Source organism: Rhea americana, unplaced genomic scaffold (genome assembly GCF_003343005.1).
Source record: "Rhea americana isolate MKP2758 unplaced genomic scaffold, rheAme1 scaffold_53, whole genome shotgun sequence".
Lineage (NCBI taxonomy): Eukaryota > Metazoa > Chordata > Aves > Rheiformes > Rheidae > Rhea > Rhea americana.
The window spans coordinates 1739022-1758457 of record NW_028186679.1 but is presented as its reverse complement, the minus strand read 5'-3'; the positions used below and the strand labels follow the sequence as shown (position 1 = coordinate 1758457).

Below are 19436 nucleotides of genomic sequence, written 5' to 3'. Positions count from 1 at the left end.
TAGAGAGATGGAATAAAGGTCCGAACTATTTTGTAATTAATACTACACATTTTATAGGAATATTTAGAAGAAACTGGATCTTTTCATCATCTGAGTAGCTCCTCACAAATGGCATCAACAAAACAGTATTAGATGAATTAACAYCACCAGATTGGTGCCAAATACTGCATTTCTGCCAATGTGCATCTAAAATTTACCTTGCATTTAAGGGCAATTATGAGCACTCCCCTAAGAGCCCTCAGAAAGGTTTATTACACTGAAGAATTCATACTCTGGAATCTCTCTTAGCTGTAATATGTTCACTTGTACCTGCCTGGTAGTTTCTTCAGCCTCTAATAAGAGTGCATTTAAATGTAAGAAGTACCAACCAACATGTACAGGATACAGGATCTGAGCATCATAAAAARTCAGTCTCTTTCCTATTCAAGCAATTCCATTGAAACTACAATATTACTCAGATATAATATACCCATACAAATCAGGCAGTAAGATTTGCTATATGCTATCCTATATGTAGGCAAATGCTTTTTTATATCCAACATCTACACTTTGCTAAAGATATATCAGATTATGTCTAATGTCAGATTCTGATATCTGCTACACAGGTTTGAAACCAGAATGACTCTTAGGCTGCCATTGCACTGGTAGCCATGGAGGGTGGCAGCCTTTAAAACAGCTGCACAGAGCAAAATGASAAAGAAAAATAAGGGGTTATGCCTGGGAGAAAGTGACTTTCTCAACTTCCTCCAAAACAAAACAACCAGCATATTATTTGAAGCCTTCTCTAAGTGCCCCCTGCTACAGTCCTTCCTTGGAAATACCCCGGTCCACTTCCTGAGGAACTCCTCCTATGTTTCAAGCATTCTCGTGAAGAAAAGAGCTACCTGCTTCCATGAGGAAGAAGCCCTCCAACCCTCCCCTAGCAAAATCACCCCTTKGAAGGGTGGAGCCTGCTAGGGAAGACATGATGGCCTTGAAACGACCTAGGAGGGATGTTACCAGATCRCCTTACTGAACAGATGGATATGTCAGGAAAAGTCAACTCCTGTGGCATTTTCTCTTTGTTCAGTCTAAGTAGACTTTCGGGGTGAAAGAGCCAGAAAAACTGCTCCATGCTTAGGTAATCTAGCTCTACTGTATATAATAGATACAAGTGCTCTAATTCCAGAAGTCTCCCTTTCTCAGCACTAAATATCCTCTGTAATGATAAAAGTATTTTGCAAATGTTGAACACTTTCAATATTAGCTTTAATCTATCCTTCCTTATGTCCTAGTCAGAATGAATGGGCCTGGCTACTCAAAGTTACTTAGAACCTACGTCACAGACCTCTGCGAAACCTGGGTTTAACTCACTCTGGTTTGCATGGTTATGCTGGCTTGCAATGGGCTGTTTAGACTTTGCAGCAGAGGAAGGCCTTTGGAAGCAAAGGAAAATTAGTGTTCCCTGTGTGGAGCAGGAGAGCAATTTATCCTAAACCTGCCTATCTATAACTTAAGTATAAACATGAAGCAAAAATGATAAGGGAAGGATAACCACAGGGGTTAAGGACAAGATTACAAGCTGTAGATAAAAATAGAACCACCAGATAGAAGTCCTTGTATTTGGATTCATCCTTTTCCAGAAAATTATAGGAGGAAACTCTACAGCAAAAGCAGTGTGACAAACTCCAAAACAGGTAAAGAGAATAGGAAAGTGCACATATTTTACATATATGTCCTCAAGCAGACACCTAAATTACTGTTACATTGTGCACAGTATTCCTGTTTTCAGTGAGGTTGCTGTTCACCAGTCAGTGAGTGAGCTATTAATGCCCCTTTCACACAACTGCGTATGTGACACACGCAGTAGGGATGGTGAGGGATGCCTGGAAAGAGTTGAGCTGCTTTTGCTACATGACAGTATTTACTCCTAACCAAAAAAAAAAAGAGAGAGAGAGAGAGAGAGAGAGAGAAAGAACAGTAAAACAGCATCTGTGTAGAAGAAAGGAGAAAATGAGAGAAGATAGTCTTCATAGACTAGAAAAAAAGAACAAAAAGTGTGATGGAAAAATTGGAAGACAAAAATCAGTATCACTGAACACCTCCACTCTTTTTAGAATTAAATGAGTGGTCTAACCAAAAAAAGRAGTATATTACAGGACTAATATCTTGGAGCACTGAAAGTTCTCTTTTCTTTAAATACTGGTCATTCAATTACGATCATATTTAAATATTCCTAAAATTGGGACATTCTGTACATTTCCACACAGTGTAAGGTGTCAAACATCTACAGAATCAGAGTAGCATTCAAATCTATTTTAAACACTAGTTCTGTGCTAACTTCACTGTACAGAAATTAAGATGAAATCCATAAAATAGATATACTGGTTCCATGTTCATGAGCGATCTGGTTGATCCTTCCACGCACACAGTCAAGAGAAACTGATACCAGCGTTCCATTATGGACTTCGAAGGAGGCATGGAGAGATACGCTGGTCCACATGCTCCCCTCTGGCATCTGACCACCAATCTGCTGAGCGATTGCTGYGGGCTGCAAGTGATCCATGGTCAACTGATTGAGAGTCATTCTGAGCACATTGCACGAGTGGATCAGTTTTAAGTTAAAGGCAATGCTGGCAATTCCCTTTTCAGTAAAAATGAAATACTTCTGAGCAAGCTGTCCAGAAGAAACCAGCTGTATCTGTTTCTCATTGGATGAGACCTGGGTGAAATCCAGTAATTTGTTTCTCACAGCTCCAGTAGGCAGACCTGTAACAGAAACTATGGCTGATATAGCAGTAGAAACTGCTGAAGGGATCCAGATGAGGCTAAACATACTAATCCCGGAACTGTCTCCAAAATATCGAACATTACACTGCGCAGGAGAAAGTATCTCAAAGTTAATCAGATCTCCAGCATCAACTTTTGTGGCTCCAGAAGCAGATATTGATGTGTCTCTGTAATTTACCCCAGATTTAAATACATTCATTAATTCTCTGTTAGTACCATTCCTRTTGATATAAGAAATTAAGGAGAAGCCCTCTCGGACACATGTGTGACCCATGGAATACAGTGCTTGGTGGAACACAAATTTGACGACACCAGTTTCGGTGAACTTTATAGCTCTGCCATCATGAGATAGACTTAGCATGTAAGGGTCGGAAACAGAAATTATGTTAAAAGTAGGTCGGTAATTGGTTTGGTAATGCATTGCTGTTGACATCTGTGCACTGATTGCCACAGCACCCGTGTCGTGGGACAACCAAAACAAACTGAGTGGGGTATTAAGATCATAAACATGTAAGTCTTTACTTTGATTGCAGAATTGATTTGGACTTCTCAAAAACACAGAAAGCATTTGGCTGGGCTCCACTTCAGCAGCGCTGCTTAGACTAGTGCTCTGGAAATATTTTCCCTCCGGTTGCTCAATACGAACACCGCTCAGTTCATAACCTTCCTCACTGCCATTTAGTTTTAAGGAAAGTTGCAAAAAATTCCTGCAGTTGTGCTTTACTGCAAAATTTAGGTCAGTCCACAACAGACCATGCTGCCTGAATACCAAGCTGTTATCTTCAACTGATAGGATTTCACAGTGAAGCCTTCCCTTTATCTTCAAGTTTAAGCCAGAGTAGACCTGAGAGATGCCAGACTTCACAGAGGGTAAAATGATGTTTGCAGCCCAAGACTCTGAAAGCTTGTTTTCACTGGCTGCTGAACAGACCGTATCGCTGATGGTGGAACAAGGCACRGCCACCATTCTTTCTTCGCACTTTAAACACGCCTGACATTCCTGCATTTCCTTATTAAAGAAATACTCCTCTCCACACAGTCCCAAAGCTGCATCTTTCTCAGCAATTCCAAGGCATCGGAAACCRCCTGTTCACAGGAAATGGGCAGTTTTAGTTGTTATATTTTTAAAACACCAAATTTTATAAGAACTCTACAGTTCTACATATCAACTATCTTTGATAACACATCTTCTAATCATAAAACAGAAAACCGAAGTTAATGCATTAGATACTTTGCACTATTAGAGGATACTTGATTTCAAACAGAGGAACAACTAGGGGGACCTCACCTTGTCCAACCTAAATCCAGTGGTCTAGTGTGGGAAAAGAGCAAAATGGGGCTGCACAGGGACATAGAGTAATTCTAACCCAAACCTGTAAAGGATCAGGTACAACAATATTGCTATAAAGAGCCTCTCTCCCTTCCCTTAGGGAAAAGGCATGGTGACTGACTGGTACATTGAGCAGCAAAACCATTTTCGACTAATGGAGAATTCACCTACACAGGGAGAAATGTCCACCGAGTGCCTAGTCAGGATAAGGKGGTAGCACTGCTGTAGCTGTGATTGCTAAAGCAGTGCTTTGCAGCCGGAGGGCCACGGACCCCAGGCATTCAGCATAATGGTTTTAAAGAACCTGGAAGAGACAAGCAGGAAAAGCAAAACTGGAATCAGCAGGCTCAAATTCATTATGCAGAAGTCCGCACATTTAAAAGCCTGAAAAACATTGCYCTAAGGCAGAGGACAGCAGTGGTCGCGACAGTCTAAACCTGTAAGGCATAAATAAAACACTGCAGCAAACATCATAGAGTATCTAGAGGTGCTATTTGAAAATTACTTTATTTGAAATAAGGCAATTTTGTGCTGTTGAATGGCACACYATGACCTCCATGGATTAAAGAATGCACACCCAAAGAGCAGGTTTTAAAAGCAGCCTGCAATTTTCTACAGCAATTTTCCACAAGCACTGCCAGCTTCCAGTGACTCCTGCAGAAGCAGCCAGTACCAGCACTTTTGCACACTGGGCCTTCAGAGCCTAAATCAATAAATAAAACTTGGGGCATCCTAAAGAATAACCACTGGCAGTTTGTGACTCAAAGCTTAATCACTAAAATGTGCTTGCTTGAGTGTTTCGGCCAGGTGTAACCAAACTCTGTAATCATCTTTCTAAAAGCTTCTCAGTAATATMTTTTACAATCTAAATACCACATTATTTTTTTCACAGTTGCTCCTTAGATGCATGCATTTGATTTATTCATCAGGAGGAAAGTTGCTACATCTGGGCTGAGATTTGCCCTGAGATTGGGAACACAAGCATTAGACATGGACCCCAACAGGTCATTTTTCTGCATTGCTAAAATCGGGACAGAGCAGGCTATGCAGACTGCTGATGCAAGCAGAAAAGCATGCCACATGTACTGAGAGCTGCAAGACAGAGCACTGCACGTGCACCTGGTGCACAAGAGAGGTCAGAGTATTGGCTAAAATTTATATCTGATATTACATTATTCAGCAGAGAACACCAGACACTGTGTTAATTTATACAGGCGTCATATGTTCACCCTCGTATCTCTTCATCTATTTATGTTTCATTCACTTAAGCAGTGATTCTTCACTAACACTCATATCTAGGAYTATATAATTTATGATGTGAGAACATTTCTTCTGTGATCAGGTATGTTTTTCTCACAAGAGCTAAGCGCAGAAAAGTAAGATTTTTCCATTAAAAAAAAAATCAAGAGAAACTGAACACTTTGCTCCTCCCAAAAGTGTCTCTGGCTTTTTTTTAAGAGAAAAAAATAAAAAAAAAAAATTTCCAAACAAAAACATCCCACAGAGAATACAGGAAAATGTCCATGTTGAGTTTTCCTCTTCAAAATAGACAATTTTTGCCTAGGTTGAATTGCTGATATGAAACTTTTTAATCTGTTCTACTTGTCATATCAATGCTCCCCCAGCATTGAGAAATATAATATGAATTCCTGTTGCATACACAAATATAGCCAGTTTACACAGCAGAGAAGATCTGCAGCAATGCATAAGAAATATTTTTATGCTATTTGCTTCTTTTAATGTATTATTCATGCACACTTAAGCATTTTGATAAACATCAAATTCTACAAAAACATTTGATGACTACTCCTTCCAATTCACTGTCTAGTCTTTTTTCAGTTAAAYCTGCAGCAGGTTTCCCCACCGCATGTATTTGAGGTGAGGGACTTCAAAGCAGCACGTGGGCTGCTTTGTACTGTGGACACCATGGCAAAAGCAATATCCTACCCTTTGCCAGCACAGAAGAGGTCAAGAAGCAAATGTTAGCCAAACAGCAAAAAGCCAGCACAGTAATATGCTGTGACTGCTTTCTATTTCTCYCCACCACCTCTCAGACAACCTCTCCCACCTCTTCTTGGCCCCCACTCTGGGCACTGCTGCAGCGGGTTTTACAGAGAGCAGCCCAGCTGTACTCAAGCTGTTTTTGTGAAATCAGGCGCCTCTGCAACATGCTCACCAGCCGTTGCAGTTCCTGGGGGGCAGGCAATTGCCAAGGCAATTATTTAGAGTCATGAATATATTTTGCTGCTGCTGCTATTCATAACTGCCTGATGAAGATTAAGCTTGTGAATCCATCATCGTCTTGAACCCCCTATGTCAGATTTGGATGCTATCAGAAGCCTGGTTAATTACAAATCAGAGTTAACTGTTTAGGCTCTCATTATTCACCAGTTCTTGCCTTCACAGTATTTTATCCTTTCCTGGGGTCTCTTCAAGGGTTGTCCTAAAGAAGACAAACCTGCAGTGCCTAAATGAGCCACCACAAAGCATGGCTGCCTAACATAGACTTATTTGGAGAGCAGGGCTGCTCACTCCATAACGCACACTTCTGTTAGAGGTTGCTGAACTTGGCTGCCTTTAAGAACTAGGGGAATTCTTCCTCTCTCAAACTCATAGATGTGAAGCTGTCCCAGTCTGGTGTCCCTACATACAGCCAGTAACAAGCCACACAGATGCATACAGACAGAATCCAGAGCCTTTACTGGCACCCACACAAACTCACACAGCTCTCACTAAACACAGATGGCTCAATCCTGTTCCTCCTCTCTGGCTGATGAGGATTGAAGTCCATTGGTGGAATACACACATGCAATGTGGGTCAGTGGCTGGTCCTAGACAGTCTCTCCAGTAGCTGGCACATAGATCCCCTGGTCTCCTCCAGTTGCTGGCATCTGGACCTATGAGCCCCCAAAATTTGCAGTCCTACTCCACTTGCTGGTACTCAGACCTCTTATCCTACTTGCCAGGTAGTTTAATTGTAGCACTCACTAGCTTCCACTAAATACCCCATAATAAATTTCATACACTCCTATAATTCCCTTAAAACAYCCCATAAATTCTATACAATCCTGTAATTCTCTTCTTTCTGCATCTCACGGTAAGGTCTATATTAAGTGCCCTTTAGTTTGCATGGCATTCTGGGGAGAGAGTACCTTTGTCAGCTCTGCTTGGTGGGTTTCATACCAAGGACAACACTCTGATCACTTTCCTGGGACAGTCTAAGAAGGAGCTGATTCACTGTGCTCCATTTTCACTGATTAGGTACCTCCATCTGTCGCTGTTCCTCTGTGATCAGCCTTTAATCACCTATCCTAACAACTTTCATCTCAGGTAACAGAGGAAAAAGCAGCAGGTGGAGAGGATATATGATACAGAGGAAAGTAGAAGGGTGAGGAAAGAAAGGCTCCTAGCTACTTACTCACTTCTTTACCATAATTTGCTCTGTTCTCCTTCACATTGTGCAGTGAACAAGAGTTGCTATAGATGCAACACTGCATGCAGCTCGAGAAAMCACATACAGCATCTAGAACTCGTATGTAAGATCACATCCCCATCTACCCTACATTATCCAAATCAGACCCAGTGTCAGCCTTCCCTTTGACAASTTAATTGCACTTGTACGAGATAATGAGCTCTCATGAACGGACAGGCTAAAAGTAGGAATCTTCTCTAGTAACAAAAAAAATAAGAAAAGCACTCTCTCTTCCACAGCAGAATGGGGATATTGACAGGATATTGATTCTTGATCCAGATGACAGGTGATAGTTTACTTCCACATATTTATGGGCCACCATTAAAATCTGGAGAGGAAGAAAAAGAGGAAGAGGAGTTCTTTCTTTTCAGATCCATTGCTATTGACTTTCTGTGGTCTGACACACTACAACCATCTGCCTAGTTCATGCAATATTTTCCTCTTGCTCACTTCCTACACTTTTCCTGGATCCCCACATCATAGAGTCTTCAGGATAAATCCCTTACACCGTCCCTCTTCCAAGCCACAAACTAGAGCAACACCAGACAACTAACACATTGGTGTTTCTCCTTCCCTAGGGCTGGGGGGCCCCATGGACTTCCTTCCACAAAACCACCAACTCAAGCACACCAAATCCAGCCTTTTACTAAAGAAGAGATAAAAGACTTAGACATTTCCAATGTACTGGCTCAAATTTTGTGCTTCTCCTAAGCTGTCTTACCTCTAACAGCTCACTACCAACTGCTAAGGCTGTTTATAAGAATAGTCTTGCTTCCATCTCTTCTTTATAACATTGTCAGTACCTTCTCTACAGCACTTGCCATATAATGCAACACCAGCTCTCTTCCTCTGGTCATTTGCTGCTTCCTGCAGTCTTTGTAGTATTTCCATCTAGCACTTAGATCTCCTGCCCTGATGAAGCATGGGCAACTTAAATGAGCCCATGTCCTCTTCTAATGCTTTCCTATGACCAACTCCCACCTACTTTTTTTCTCCACTTCTTTCTTTCCCTGACAGTGGTARGGCTGGAATAGTATAAAATCAGTCATAAGGAGCTGAAAACACTCAAAGAGGCCATCCTATTTTCACAAGTAAGAAGTTGAGAGGAGGAATAACATATAATCTGGCAAAATTTCCCTCAGTTATTTTACTGGGAGCCCTCAGGTAGACAACCAGTGAAATGCTACATTCACAGATCATAGAGTACCCTTCAAGTCTTTCTCTGTTGACCAAACATTAGACAAATAAAAAGAAACCTAGCACTTGGATAGAATTTGCTCAGTCCATTTATTAACTTTGCTCTTCTGTATCTGATTCCCATGAGAAATAATGAAGGAGAAACCTGCAGTACACAGCTACAGCCAAACCTGCTCCTAAACATCTAAAAATCCACCACCTCACCCAGCAAATGATGAAAACTGTTGATTGTTCCTCATTATTTGACAATATTATCACTAAGGGAGAATGAGATTGATGCAGAAAGGCCTTCTAAGAACATTCATTAGATCAAATCAAATAGCTAGCCCTGTACAGCAGAATGGAAATGACAACTATTCTTCTCCATTAGGAGTAACACCTTTGATTYTGGTGCCACTTTCACCTGCATAAACAAGAAGAAAGGTCAAAAGTGGATGTTAAAACCAAAGCACATAWAAACCCATTAAAATAAGGTAAAGGGGAATATCCACATTCCTATGGGTATTATGTCCTAAATAGCTCATTGTCCACAGGAACTGTTATCAACTTACAGCTGAGTGTTTTTCATACTCTTTGATTCMAGCAAACTGAGCATGTCATTTCTCACAAACAGGTCTGAGTCCTTATCTGACTCTCTGGCCTGCTCCTGAAGATCTAATTATCTTTGCTCTTTAACTATAACAGATTATAACTCACCCGGCGTATTGAGGCATTTTATCCTCTCACCACAAATGCTTGGAGATTCAGTGCATTCATCTCTGTCCTGTAAACACAAGAATCATACTGAAACACTTTAAGCCTGTAACTTAAATTTTGAAACATGCACTTTCTCCCTCAGGCTCTGTGACACCCATTTCCCTGCAAAAGGCATAYGTAGGGAGGGAGAGGGATTTGCTCTCATAGGCATGTTGGAGTACGGCAACTTATTTGGGATTTGTCACCTGTATTACACAGGTATCCAGATGGGTTGGATGGTCTGTACAGAAAGCTGTAGCATGCACACTGGTTGTACAACTAATATTCACTATGATGCCTGATCTGCAAGACGGTACTATATCCCTGAGACTCCTGCATCACTCCACTGGTCTTGAGATATTGTAACAACCAAGAAAGTGTTATGAGAGGCTCTTTARGGCATTTAGGCTGGTAGGAAGGTGCTAACTGAAGAACACCAGAGTAAGTATCAGTGGTGACTGATAACTTTTATTTCTGATCTTAAAAATAAATGCCTGGTCTTAATTTTACTTAATAAAGATTTCCTTTACTTTTCAAACATATCTAGTAGTGAGTGTAGAACGGAGATTAAATAAAAAAACTTAACATGCATAAGTGAATGTGTTTTAGGATGTCTTTTCCTATCACGATTAACAGAATGTACGCGCTGCCAGCCATTAGATTTGTGAAAGCTTTACAGTCAGCAGGCACAAATTTGTGACCCTCTTGGGGGAACAAATGGTAAAGAGAAAACTCATGGAAAAGTCTAGGTAAACTACAGAGCATCACAGCCCCAATCACTAAAACATAAGCTTCAGTCTGGATCTCTCCACTCTTTCTGAGCAGATATTTCCACAACCTATCCCTGTATGTCTGACAGAACACTTCCTAAACAATACCTGAAAGATAACAGAATTATATTTCACCTGACAAATCCGATCAGAGTTTGCAGAGCACTCAGCCATTTGGAAAAAGCCAGCAGGACACAATGTGCATTTTTCACATTGTGAAGGTGTCTTTTGGAAATTGCAGAATTCATCACTTTCACAAAGACCACAGTCCAGCACAGACTCCCCAACATTAATCACTTTTGCATCCACTTCTACTTTATGGACAGAGTATGACTTCTGGAGATGATTTCTGACCTGGTTCTGAAGTCCTTGAAGATGACTTTCAAAATAATTTTGAATATCTTCTTGCAAACTCTGAAATGACATTTGTTTCACTGTGTCAAAAAGCATGCCATACTGAACTTTGATCAGATCCATTTGCTCATACATTTTTCTTTGCTGTTCAAGAATTTCTTGTTGCTGGCTAACCAATATATGCTGCTGTTCAGCAAGTTTTTGCTGCAAATCCACAATGATCTGCTGCTGACTTTTTAGCATTTCAATAAATTTCTCATGCCCTTTTGCAAGCTGCAGCTGTAGTATTAGAGCATCTTCAGATGGAACTTCATTTTCTCCTGAAATAAAAATGATAATTATTGTCCAAGAAAAATAATTTTCCAGCTTGACTACTTCTCCAACTGCATTCAAATTTTAATATATTAATGAGTAGTCTCATTATATTCCAGTCAAAATAACAAGACTGGTTCATTTATTGTTCTTTGCAGCCCCTTCATGGGAATGCTTGCTGTTCCATTTCATGAACAACATTTATAGCTGTGGACACTAAAAAGTTACAATCAAGACCCATGCTTCAGGTTATAAATTAATCATCACTGTGGGTCAATAATAGAATAATCATCATCATGTACATTTTCAAATATAGTAGAAAGTAAACGGTCAATTTTTGCTATAGAGGTGATAAAATGAGGTGATAAAACTTGCTGAGAATACTAAGTTATTCAGGATAGTAAAAATAAGGGTGAGCTGCAAAAAATGTCTACAATGTGGAGTGAGCAATAAAATGGTGAAATAAACTTAATACTGAGATAAATGTGAAATGATGCACTCACTGAAAAAAACAGTTCTAAGCTTTTATACAAAATGTTGTGTTTGGAGCTGATTATTACTACTCAGGAACAAGACCTAGAGATAATATATCTAGATATAGATCTTGGGCTACAAAGCTACGTAACTATCAACTCACTGCCCAACAGAGGTCAAAAAAGGCAAAGAAAAACCTAGGACTATGTAACAGAAGAGAAAGTATCATTATGCCATAGAATAATTAACCAAACATCTTTAACACATCTGTAATACAGTATACAGTCCTGGTTCCCCAYCTCAACAAAGGTCATACGAGAACCTAAAAAGGTTCAGAGAGGGACAACAATGATAACCCAATGTACGGAATTGCTTCAGCATGAGAAAGTAGGTAGGACTTTTCAGGCTGCAGAAAAGAAAACTGTGCAGAGTTATGCTACATACCCAGGTGGTACATGGTGTCACATGGTGCCATGTGGTGTCCTAAAGTAAGTGGATTTTGAAAGACTCTTCACTGTYTCTCTCAGTTCAAGAATTAGAAGCCATTAAATGAAGGCAGGAGTTTCAATGCATATTGAAAGTACAGTCGGGACCAAAGATATATATATATRTGTGTATATGTATATATACACACATACACATATTTAGCCTCAATATACAAAATAAAAATCTAATACAGGCTAAAAAATACACAGACATCAGTTCAGGCTAAGGAAGTCTTTGAGCTACAAACTTCTGSAGGTGGGAAAATGATCAAAGGAAATATCATCCCACGCTTTCTGTAGCATGCACTGCTGAAGAGAGAATCCAGAGTCCAGGATGGTGCTTCTTCTGCTCTTATGCAGCACCAAATTTTCTTGACGTAATTGCAGAACATCGCCAACGAGACAATGAAAAAGACCAAAAACCAAGTTCCTGTTTACWGTTCCCAAGGTGTTCTGACCTTTAACTACTTTTACTCATAGCATGTGTCACATTAATCATCTCAATTTTCCAGTATTCATTTACATATTGAGATAGTTTGCAGGGCATTGTATTTGAGAAATTAAAGTTCATGATTCAGGAAAGGCCATACTCACCATCTAAGCTGAAAATCCAGCATTTTGAAATATCTGGTAAATCATACACCACTTCTTGTCTAAYATGAGTAGTTCTGTGAACAATACCAATGTCCTCTGGTTCTCCGTGGATTTATGTCTTTCAGCTCACTGAGTACATAACTAGTACTCTCTTCACTACCTTTCTACTTAAGAGTARAGAGCAACAAGCAAGCTACTTTTTGTCATACCAGTCAAACAATAGCTAGAGGTAAACTTTTAAATGTCCAGATCCCACTCTCTCTTTTCTTTATCCATCTTTTCTAAAGTTTATACAACCTTACTTACTTTTAATACCTCTTTCTTGCCATATTTGCCTGAAATCAGTCCAGAGTCCCAAAAGATACTGGGCAAGAGTTACATGCACATGTGATTTCATTTCTGCATTGCAGTCTGTGTGTTTTGCATAAACTTACAGAGGTCTCATTTGYACCTGAGGCTGGAAAGACATTAACAAATTCCTTTTCACAAAATTTGTACTCTCAGAAGTCCAGCTTATGACTGAGAGTTCAAGCAGAAAAATACAGGTCTGTGCTAAGTATTCTGACTGTCCAAGTGACAACATAGTGTAAATGGACCATGCCATGGATCAGTAAGAGTCATGTCTTCAAAGCAGAAAGAGGATCTGTGAGGAAAAGGGCAGCCKTTAGCTGCCCAAATACAACATATACACCTAGAAAAACAGTTGTGATAACTGGCATATTGAGGCTTTGGCTATCAGGTCGACTAGTGTTAYATAACTGTTTCTTGGTAGATCCCCCACATCCAGACTGTAAGCTTTCTGAAGTGGACTTCAAYCTCTTGCTCTGCATTAACATGGCTGGGATTGTGTCTGATCAGGGTACCATGCTATTACTGCAATACAGTTATCCAATCTTAATAATATAAATGTAGCAAATAATCATTATAAYATTCTTATAAAAACATAAAAGCTAAAATCAAAATACATTCCCCTAGTAAACTGCTACATAGTACCGTCAGCCACCACAGAGAACTGCCAGAGTGAGAGAATTCTATAATTAAGGATTTATCACCAAAAACATTTTTCTTCAGTTCTCAATAGCTGAAATTTGGACCAAYAGCAATAGTATTTTGAATGATTCCAGCCACCACAAGGTTACAGACAGGGAGAATATAGTTTCTTCTAAGACAGGGTTATTGTGTTGTAGCCTTCCCTTCTTGGAAATCCGGACTTCTACCATACAGCTGAGGCAAAGGTATTACAGCAAAGAAAGGTTTAAAAAAAAAAAGTAAGACTAAAGCCCTGATTCWGTTGAACACATAAGGTCTACATTATATTTAAGCACATAATTAAGGAGCACTGCCTTCAACCAGTAGCTAACTGACTTGCTAGCAGTAGCAGTGACAGTAATTTTAAGTCCTGACTGCAGTGAAACTACTCACATGATGGACCAGCCTTCTATACCTCTTCCCTAAAAAACATTACAGAACTTTGTAGCAATGGTATATTCTAACCAGTCAATTTAGCTTTGCTACTTTTTGCTCTCTAAAGCTCAGCTGGTGAGAATATGCGACCTAAGAAACCTTTCGGTCTTTTTTTTCTCTGATTTTATCGATTTTGCAGTAGTATGACTAAACTTAGCTGCACTGATTTATACCAGAACAAGASGCCCTTCACTGCACATTATAGTTGGTACTACCGGCAGTCACAGTACCAGAGCAACAGAGAGTACAACAAGCCTCTTGCACAAATGAGAAGAATCCTTTTAAAACAAACTACATTCAATTAAGCAGAAGTGTTCATGTTTGCCAAAAGAATTCCAAAGTAGAAATTTTAAATGGCTCAGATATACTGTGCCCTCAGAGTGGCCCTGTTTCTCTCCATTAACTATATAAAAAGAATCTAGGGTGAACAGGTCAGATTGGAGTGTCTCTTGCAGATGTCTAAAATTATGTGAGAATAATTCCACTGCTAATAAAATTTTAGACATTAATATTGGCCAGCAATCCTACTTAACTATCCTTTCACATACTCCAGACAAGCATAAAACAGCTACACCCACGAGCAACACTCATGTTCCTACGTCCAGTTGCAAAATTACCTTCCTGGCATGTGCATGCCACACACAGCCATGGTAAGTTCTATTTTGCAGACATCTGTTGTCTTCTTCCAGGATCTATCCACAGYGCAGACATAATCCATACACATGAACCTCTTCTACATCTCTTTAGTATGTCTTGGAAAGAATACATGCCACCTTGAGGCCACGCTGCCTGCGCAATGTGGTCCTCAGGCACAATTTCCCGATTTCCCATTGAATTAGAGTCTAAAAGCAGGAAGTCACCCCACTGTGAGGAAGGAGAAAGACAAGCCCCTGTGAGATTTTGAGTGGGACCCTAGAGCACAGGGCCGTCAGATGGTGCCWGTCACTCCCGGTAACAGCAGGAGTTAAGAGCACTAGGTTGCAGGCTCTATACGCTGTTCAGCRCACAGCTAGCACCAGCATGAGAATCTACAACCTTGTTCATTAGGCTTGTCAGGTATGAGATATAGCAGCTGCATGTTAGTTTGCCCAAGTGGGGATGTTTGCAGCTGCAGAGAAGTCTGTCCAAAAGAAAACAACAAAAAGATAGGTCTGATGGGAAAAATAAAGGATTTAATTGCAATTAAGAAAGAGAGGGCAGAAACATAGAGTAATACAAAACAATAGGATAACAAGAACAGGTCCTGTACATTCCTTCCTTTGGGATGCCCATCGTTCATCTGAAGTAAGGTGTACTCACTGGGTGGCTGAGAAATAGCTCTGACAGTCTTCCAGAAGAACGGGCTCATTTACTTTGAAAAGGGARTACAAGTCTGCACTCCAACATCCTCCTGTAGCCACAGGAGCTTGGCCAGCCAAGGTGATGGTTCAGCTGCAGCTYGCAGCAGCTTTCYAGACCGTAGCAGTGGTGCCAGTGAYGCTTGCTGAAGCGAGGATGAAGATGTTGGTGTGATGCTCCCAGTAAGCAGAGGTGGAGGGTAACAGGGCCATGCAGATGAGCCWGCAAACSCACACACAGTGCTAGAAATCTAGAGTCCCTGGTGGTGGCCTGTATCCTGGAGGGCTGATGTCAGGCATGGTCTTCAGCAAGCATGCCACATAAAAGCCTTTTCTGGGGCTATGCAACAGGTGGAGAATACTCTTACTTGGCTCATCAAAACACAGCCTTCTCCAGCAGGTAAACTGGAAGGAGACCTCTACCAATGACTGAAGAGTCRCTGAGACTCATGCATTATTGCACAGCTGGCAGTCCCAGTTTGGGGTTGGCCACCACGTCTTCACTTGCCGATGGCGGCTCAATACAGGCAGAAAAGTGGCCTCAGGGTCACCTGGCCAGCGCATTCCAGCTCCCCTATCTGCAGTAGCAAAGGTATGCCCCATGCAGTTGGCCTCAGTGTGAAGTGCTGAAATGGTAAATGGGTAGGAATGTTCTAAAAACAAGATAAAGACAGAAACAGTCACTGACCTGTTTCTTCTTGAATAGATGGTTRAGCTATTTTGAGCTACAGCATTTTGGATGTAAAACTGAAGACCCAGACTGCCTCTGTTTCATTTTTTATCAGAACTAACCATACATTTACCCTTGATCTAAACACARTGGAAATTCCCTAGAAAAACTCTCTGCCTATGGCTTCTGAAGAAATCTCCTCTTTGGGGATTTAGGGAAATTTAAGAAGATGGGTGAGGCTGTAGAGGCAGYAGATAATCTGTCTAAAGCCTKTGCTCTTTGCTACTCTGTGACAAGTTCCCAGAGCCTAAACTAAATGTATGACTGTCTAGGCTGGAGGCATACACCTGCACTGTCCATAAAAGGTACAGACATCACTCTGTAGGCATGCGAAGTATTGTGCACATGAAAGAAAATACTGTGATTTTTGCCTCCAACTTACTTAAGTCATGTGTTGAACACATGGAGAGGCCCGATCTCACAAAGCACTACAGAGAGACCTGGGAACACAGTAGCCACGCTGAGTACTAGAGGCAACTCTTTGTGTACTCTAGCTTCCCCTAGACACTCCAGTCAATGCTGTTTGCAGCATATTCACTCCTGCACTGAAGAGGTCTGTGGATATGTTTCTGAGGGACTTACTGGTCTTCTGCACCAGACCACCACGGCCACATCCCCCTGCATCTCATCTTCCTCCACAGATTTACATCAGTACTGCACATGTGTACACCTGACTGTAAGACAGAGTCCTGCCACTCCTGCATAATAAGATTTATCCAAACTATTTAATAATAGGAAAGCTGCCACCTCCACCATACAGGCTGGGTACAGTCCCTCCAAGAACTTTCAGCCTCTGCCTCCCCCCCGCCCCCAGCAGGCTCTTTCAAAAACTAGAACCAAAGTATGTTCTTCATGCTCCTTACCTGGATTTGCCCTGTCGTGCCCACAGGATGCTGTTTGAGTAGCAGCTCTTCTCAAACCATGGTGRATGCATTGCCCTTGTTTAGATGTCTGATTATCAGGTTTTTGCTCAGTTTGTTCTAGCAGACAGACTATCTGTCATTGCCAAGTAGAACCATACCCATTTCCAAGATGGGRCTCCAGCTGTGAATGGGGGTTGAAGGACACAGAGTATTCTCTGCAGTCAGGCAGGTGATCTGTGTTTGAGAGGAAGGGCTAGAAAAGTCCCTAGTGAATACAGTGAGTGTCAGAGGTTGCAGGTAGAGCAGGATACTGGGGTGTGACGCTTGCCTGTACTCTTACTTGGAGGACGCCAAAGACTGATGACTTATTTTTTGTTCCTGATACCAAGAGCATACGGTTTCTGCWAGACGCTGGGGAATCCAGTATGCCACTCTTCCACTCCTAGGAAAGAAAACTGCCTTGTGAACTGGGTCCAGTTAGGAATGGGAAAAACATGGATATGTTGTATTTTGTCCAGTCTGTACAAAAGTATTGCTACAGCAGATCTCATCCACACCAACTGCCATGATTGCTGCAGTGATCCTAAGTGTGGGCTAGTCCCAGTCTGTGTCACTCACTGATCACAATGCACCAGCGGTGGGAATACAGCATCTATGTGAGTGCAGTTACCCTTAGTGAAAACTCTCTCACTCATGAAAGTTCATGTGTGAGCACAGTTTTCYTCACAGTGTGTCTCTGTGCCAACAGTGCCTTCCAGTGTATTACAYAGTCTAGCCAGCAGTGCTGTCCATTGCTTTCCCTCCAACATAAGACATTTCTCTCTGTCACAGGCATGTATGGTTGGGATTAGTGAGGTATATGAAGGAGGTAAACACAAAAATCCATGACTGCCACTGGCCATAGGGTATAATCCATTCAAGGTGTTCAAGGATTCTGTTGAGGAAAACTTCTAACAACTCTTCAGTTCCTCCAGAACCTCACCTGGAACCATGCCTGCAAAGAGCGTAAAGTCGAAAGAGCACAGTGAACTTGATGTTGAGTCTCCAAAACCCCCAGTAACTTCACTCTCCAGTTCCCCAGCTTTACCTTCCCTTATTCCTTTTTCTTCTGTCCCATGTCAAAGAAATTCCTAACCTTGTGGCCTAGGAGATCATGGGTGCATGTAGCCATAACACCGTATTAGCTGTAAGTGCTGACAGTATAGGAAACTGGGCAGCATAGGCTGATYTAGGTCCTCTAATGTCAGCCATGGAATAAGAGGATGTTTGGAGAAAGGTCATGTTGGACTTGATGTTCTTTGAAGGACCTTCATGCTGACACTGCTCCTCTGCTTTCAGCACCATCCAACAAGTTAAGCCTTTACTGTCTGCAGAATGCCCTATTATTTGTCAGGGCTCATGTTCTATGGAGATGGATCTTGGYAGGCACAAAGAAAATGAAAATATCCTAGGTTCTTTTGCAAAAGGGAGTTATGGCAATTATGACGGAGGTGCARAAAGTGTTACAGAAGTAGAGAAAATTGAGCTTGAATGTACTGGTGTCTCTCCGTGCTGGAGTCTGTTTTGAAAGACATGTTACTTGACTAAGTAATGTTCAAAATGAGGTGAGACATGTGCTCTTGCTGTCTGAAACAGCTTCAGGTCTTGGAATAGCCACAAGGATGTGACAAAGTTCAAAGGGTCTTCTTCATGCTTTCCATTAGCTTTGACCATCAACAAGTGATAAAATAAATCATCACTATTTCGTTTTTTAATGTCTTTCAGATAAGGCATTAAACCAGAATCCTGACCGTTTTGTGGTGATTAAAGATCTGCTGATACTTTTTGTGTGGGTAAAGCCACATATCCCAGGCAATTACACAGTATCTTCTGTTGACCTGTCCTTATTATAGCCAAGGATGTATCTGACTTTCTATGGTGGTACTGAGTTGACAGGAGCAGTAAAGTGCTCTAAATTACGTGCAATGGGAGAGGCTCTGCAATTTCTTTTCTTTTCTTTTTTTTTTTTCTTTTTCCTGGCTGTTACAGAAAGACAATTTGTCAGCAGCAGCAGCAAGTTTCTTACTGATGACACTATCCATTCATTCTGGGTGCAGACAGTATGTTCCCCCTACGGAAGCCTTGCACGATGCTGCTATAAATTAGATACCCCAGAAATGCCCGATGGTGGAGGGAGGGAGGGAGGGAGGGAGAGAGAGAGAGAGGTCTTGCACTTGTTTAAAAATAGCAATAAAATACACCTCTGTTTTGCCATGCTTCCTCTGCTGTAGGGCTCACACGAGCAGGTGTGAGTGTGTGGGGGTGTGTAGAGGGGATAGGAAGGGGAGATCGGGGGGAGGAGGAGCAGCAATTCCCCCCAGCATCACGAAGAGCAGCGCCYTAGGGCTGCGTCCAAAGTTTTCTCAAGGGGCCCGCGAGCAGCACACGCGGCTCGACACGCTTCGCGTAGGTGCTCCAGCCCCTCACTCCACAGAGGCCAGCCAGGGCCGCCCGCCCGCCCGCGCCGGGACCCCCCGCCGGGGAGCCGCCGCCGCCCCCCGGCCACGCACC

At 41.6% G+C, this 19436-nt stretch overlaps 1 protein-coding gene across 1 annotated transcript; it reads right to left on the bottom strand.

Annotated features, from left to right (window-relative positions):
* Window positions 1-9: 9 nt before the first annotated feature.
* LOC146588245 (uncharacterized) lies at window positions 10-10944 on the bottom strand. The gene is made up of 3 exons (XM_085318305.1): window positions 10409-10944; window positions 9465-9531; window positions 10-3855 (listed from the first exon to the last, which is right to left on the bottom strand). Exons 1-3 carry the CDS (start codon window positions 10868-10870, stop codon window positions 2336-2338), a joined length of 2049 nt encoding a protein of 682 aa, XP_085174431.1. The 5' UTR covers window positions 10871-10944; the 3' UTR covers window positions 10-2335.
* Window positions 10945-19436: the final 8492 nt, after the last annotated feature.